At 49.3% G+C, this 4,654-nt stretch overlaps 1 protein-coding gene across 1 annotated transcript; it reads right to left on the bottom strand.

The window, feature by feature from the left end:
• Window positions 1-2,318: 2,318 nt before the first annotated feature.
• Window positions 2,319-3,263, bottom strand: LOC132003576 (olfactory receptor 4D2). The gene has a single exon (XM_059379125.1). The coding sequence runs from the start codon at window positions 3,261-3,263 to the stop codon at window positions 2,319-2,321; it is 945 nt and encodes a 314-aa protein (XP_059235108.1).
• Between the last annotated feature and the right edge of the window lie 1,391 nt (window positions 3,264-4,654).

The raw sequence follows: 4,654 nt of genomic DNA, 5'->3' as shown, positions 1-4,654 counted from the left end.
CTCTAGTTCTAATTCTTTCCCCCACTTTCTCAGGGTCCCCCCTAGATCTCATGTACACCACACTACACACACACACACACACACACACACACACACACACACACACACACACTCCAGTTCATGAAGGGCAGGGTGGTGGAGAAAACCCACTTGGCAGGGAGAATTTTAGCTCTGATACTGTTCAGAGTTGCCCAGGCATGGCAGTTATTGAAGCACCTTCAGTCAGTCTTATGGTTTTAAATTCTCCACGGAGAGAACCTCTAATGGCCTTATAGGCAGGCTCTGCCCTTTTCTTGCATGCCCTGCATCCATGAGGTGTAGGAGACATGGCTGTGGGGGGGTCTCTGGGAGGCATCATTGCCCTTGGTGCCCCAGCTGCTGCTTCTCCTTCTTTCGGTTCCCTCCCCATCCCAGCTCCCTCAGCAACGGCTAATGGTTCCTACTGGATTAGCCACTGCTGTGGGAACATGGGTCTTCACAGGATTCCCTTCTTCCACAGGGTCCTGCCCTTTCTTCCCTTGGGTCAGCCAAAACAAAGTCAGTTTCCCTAAGAACCTAGGGGTAAAGAGGACAAGTAGGACAGAAAAACAAAATTGGAAGTAGCTGTTTAATGGTGTTTAGTGGATGAATAAAAACATGAATGCCTAGACATAAATAATTATAAGTTCCTTGGATGGTGTCATTTAAGGAGTATCCTGCTTGTGCCTTTCATGGCAGATACACCTGGGAGGGAGTCTGTCCACCCACATGCTCATTCTCTGGGAACAACCCTCACCCACAATTCCGGCTGGAGGGATGGACTTTGACGGCCATGCTTATGTCACCTGACCTGCACATCCCCTTAGCCACATGGGACATGTGACCCAATCTCAGCCCATCACATTATTCTCACAGGGCTTTGGAATTGGAACCAGAGACCCTGAGCTGAAAGCAGAAAGCAGAATGGGAAGGTCTGGTTTTTGGGTTGAGGCTCCCATCTGAGCCATACGCATGGTGACTGGGTAAGGACAGAGAGAGGGCAGGAAGGAGGAGACACCAGCTGTGTCTCTCCTGACAGCTTCATAGCCCCACAATATACAACTTCAGGGAGAATTTTAAACCTCCTCTTTTTATTAAAAGTGGCTGGGGTTGTAGCCCCTTGAAACTGTAACCAAAACCTACTTCTCTTCAACTCTGCAGAACAACCTGACCCCAAAGGCCCAGGGTGAGAGTGAAGGAAACATGCAATGGTTGTGTGGCAATGAGGTCCAGGAAGAGAGGGACACCGGAGAACTGGAGGTTGGGGGAGAGCCCTTATGGACATGAAGACTGAACTTGCAGAAACCAATGCAGAGAGGGAGAGGAAGGGGAGAGGCGGGGAAGGGGTGTGGGTAAGGGAAATGAGAGTCAGCACAGAGCTGAGGAGTTGTCTACACACAAGTACTGCAACAGGCCTGAATGCGTGTTCCCGAAAATGAATGCATGAACGCATGGAAAGATCTTCCCAATCCTATTTGCAAGAAGTGTGGAGTCTAAAAATGGGGGTGAGGGCGGAGGGGAGAGCAGTAAGCTGTCAGAGCCCTGCAGACATGCCCCTGAACTGAGGCTCACGCTCTGCTCTTAGTTTCACTCTCAGGCATGTCGCAGGGCCCTCCGGAGCTCAGCCGCCACCCTCTCCAGGTCTCCCTCCCTACATGGAGGAATGGCCACCAAACATTTCCAAAACACTACCCATCTGATGAGAGAAGAAATGTCAGGAGAAGGATAACAAGGACAATAATCATTGCCTAAGTTCTGGGTAAGGCTTATAAAATCTTCTTCTACACATTTTGGACTCTTACAAGAAACCTGGGAGCTTATTGGGACAGATACTGCTCTATGCCAGTGCAGTGAGGAAGAATCCGTGAGCTCAAGAGAAGCCAGAGAGCTGCTCCAAGGTCACCAGTCTGGGAAGAAATGGGTCAGGGGCTCCCAACAAAGCTTCAAGGCCTGTGCTTTCTCTAACACTCTGGACACCAACCCAAAAGGGCTGGGAAAACATGTGAACGAGAACCGCTCTCACAGGGGAAATAGTCCCTCATTAGAGGAAGCCATCCACCAAGAAGAAAAGAAGGGTGTGGCTTTCCAGAACCATGAGAACACTTCTCATAACTCCAGCATAAACCTTAGCCACCAAAGGAGACTTTTTCCTTCTTCCTAAAAAGCTGAGTCAGTTGCTTAGTTTTAAAACTCACCCTCCTAGGAGGACCTCCACACCATATCCACAAGCTCTGAAGACAGAAGACACAGTAGATTTCCCTCCGTGTAACAAATGGAAAACAAAGCCAAGGAGAAGGAACCTACTCATTGTTGCTCCTCTTACAAACCAGCCGGCGCCTCCCTAGTCTCCTCACTGCTGCCTGCACCTCCTGGTTCCTCAGGGTGTAGATCATGGGGTTGAGCATGGGGGTCATGACCGTGTGGCCGATGGACACAGCCTTGTCCATGGAGAAGGCAGTGAAGGGCCGGGCATAGAGGTAAATGCTGGGAATGAAAACCATAGACACGACGACGATGTGGGTGGTGCAGGTGGAAGCTGCCTTCCTCCTCGCCTGCCCAGAATGGGACCTTAGGATCACTAGGATGATGGAGTAGGAGGTCAAGAGGAGAAGGAACCAGATGACATCCAGCATTCCACTGTTGGAGATAATGAGGAACTCCAGGAAGGAGGTATCCGTGCAGGCAAGTTTCAGCACTTGGGGGACATCACAGTAGAAGTTATCCAGGACATTGGGGCCACAGAAAGGCAATGGGAGCATTAGAGCCAGTTGGGAAATGGAATGGACAAAGCCTCCTACCCAGCTAGCCACCACCAAGCCCACACAGAGCTGAGTGTTCATGATGGTGATGTAGTGGAGGGGCCGGGAGATGGCAACAAGGCGGTCATAGGCCATGACTGAGAGGAAGAAGACCATGGCACCTCCCAGAAAGTGGAAGAAGAAGATCTGGGTCATGCAGCCCTGGTAGGAGATGGTCTTCTTGTCAGAGAGGAAGTCCACCAGCATCTTTGGGGCAGTGACAGAGGAGAAACAAAGGTCTATGACAGCCAGATTTCGGAGCAGAAAGTACATGGGAGTGTGGAGCCGGGGGTCCGAGGTCACCGTGACCATGATGAGGAGGTTTCCCATGACAGTGGTGGTGTAGACAAATAGGAACACCAGGAACAGGAGGAGCTGGAGCTCTGGAGTCTGGGAGAGTCCCAGGAAGACAAACTCTGACGTCCATGTGAGGTTCCCTGGCTCCATAGCACCTTCTACAAACACCTAAAGAAACCGAACCACAGGCATAGATGCCTGGAGTGACTACATGCCTTTTTAGTGTCTGGAGCTCAGAACTGAGTTGTCCAGGTCTATATGGTGGGCATTCTAGGTGTAGACCATAACATGAGATGCTGATTAAATGACTTTGTCTGTGGAGAGTTTACAAGTTGGTGCTGTAACATACATTCATGAGATATCTTAAAGCAACCCGCTTTTTAGAGACTCTGTGTGATATAGTTGTGGGGAGACACATGGAGTCCAACAGAACATCAGTCAAACTTCAGGTGTCCCATTTCCTTAAGATTTGACCTTGATTAAGTTTACTTAATCTCTTTGGTTTGTCTCATTATCCAAAAGTTAGGAATAAAAATACTTTATGGCATTTTCTGAGGATTTAAGTAGAATGACACTTGCAAAATTTCTAGAAAGTGCCTGGAAATAAGTGATAATCCCTCTCTGGGTCATCTCCTCCTCTAAAGACATCCTTCCTTCTTCTAGTCTCAAATAAATTTTTCTCCCCGTCACTTTTCACACAATGTTTAACACATCGTAATGTGAATGAACTTTTTATGTTCTCTGTTTTCCCTCCACAACACAACCCAACAGAATCCTACAGACACATGGTCTCGATTTCACAACGCATTTGTGTCCCTCGTGCCCATCCTCGCTTACAGATGGTACTTGGTTAAGCACCTGGTGTTGAGTGCCAGATGGGTGAATGGCTACAGGGCATGCAGGTGGGCGCAGAGGAGCCCCTGAACATGGTTGGATGCCTGGGATATGAATTCTTCCCCATGCCCTAGTGTTCCTTCCCCATACCTTAGTGTTCCTAATGTTCCTTTACTTGGTGAGTTTCCCCAGAATGTACCTGACACGAGAAGCAGAGGGATCGGGGACTTTCATCAGATGAAGTAACAGAATGAATATAATGTTTGAAGAACACTTTGTTCTTTCCAAGGAACCACCATTTCAGAAGACGGTACTGAATCCCAGGGCAGAGGAGAAAGGGAAATGTTGCAGGAATAGAAGTGGAGATTAATGAAGGACTAAAGAAGGAAGATGAAGAGGGAGGGAGAGGAAGGAACAGAGCAGGTGAAGGAAGGGGAAATGGGAAGATGGTGGGTAGAGGGTGGGGGGAGGAAACAGGCCAAAGCTGGAGAAGGAGGTGATGGAGGAGGAGAGATAGAGGGGCCCCGGGGTGGGGGGGCTGGCCGCAGTACCCATCCTCTCCCACCTGCCTGTGCAGCCCACTATCTACTAGAGATCTTTCTGTTCTTTTTTTTTTTTTTTTTAAGAATTTATTTCTTTGACAGAGAGGGAAGGAAGGAGAGAGAGCACAAGGGGGGGGGGGAGCGGAGCGGGGGTGGGGGGAGCAG

This window comes from Mustela nigripes, chromosome 16 (genome assembly GCF_022355385.1).
Source record: "Mustela nigripes isolate SB6536 chromosome 16, MUSNIG.SB6536, whole genome shotgun sequence".
NCBI classification, from domain to species: domain Eukaryota; kingdom Metazoa; phylum Chordata; class Mammalia; order Carnivora; family Mustelidae; genus Mustela; species Mustela nigripes.
The sequence above is the reverse complement of the archived record's forward strand: the minus strand, read 5'-3'. Positions and strand labels throughout refer to the sequence as shown.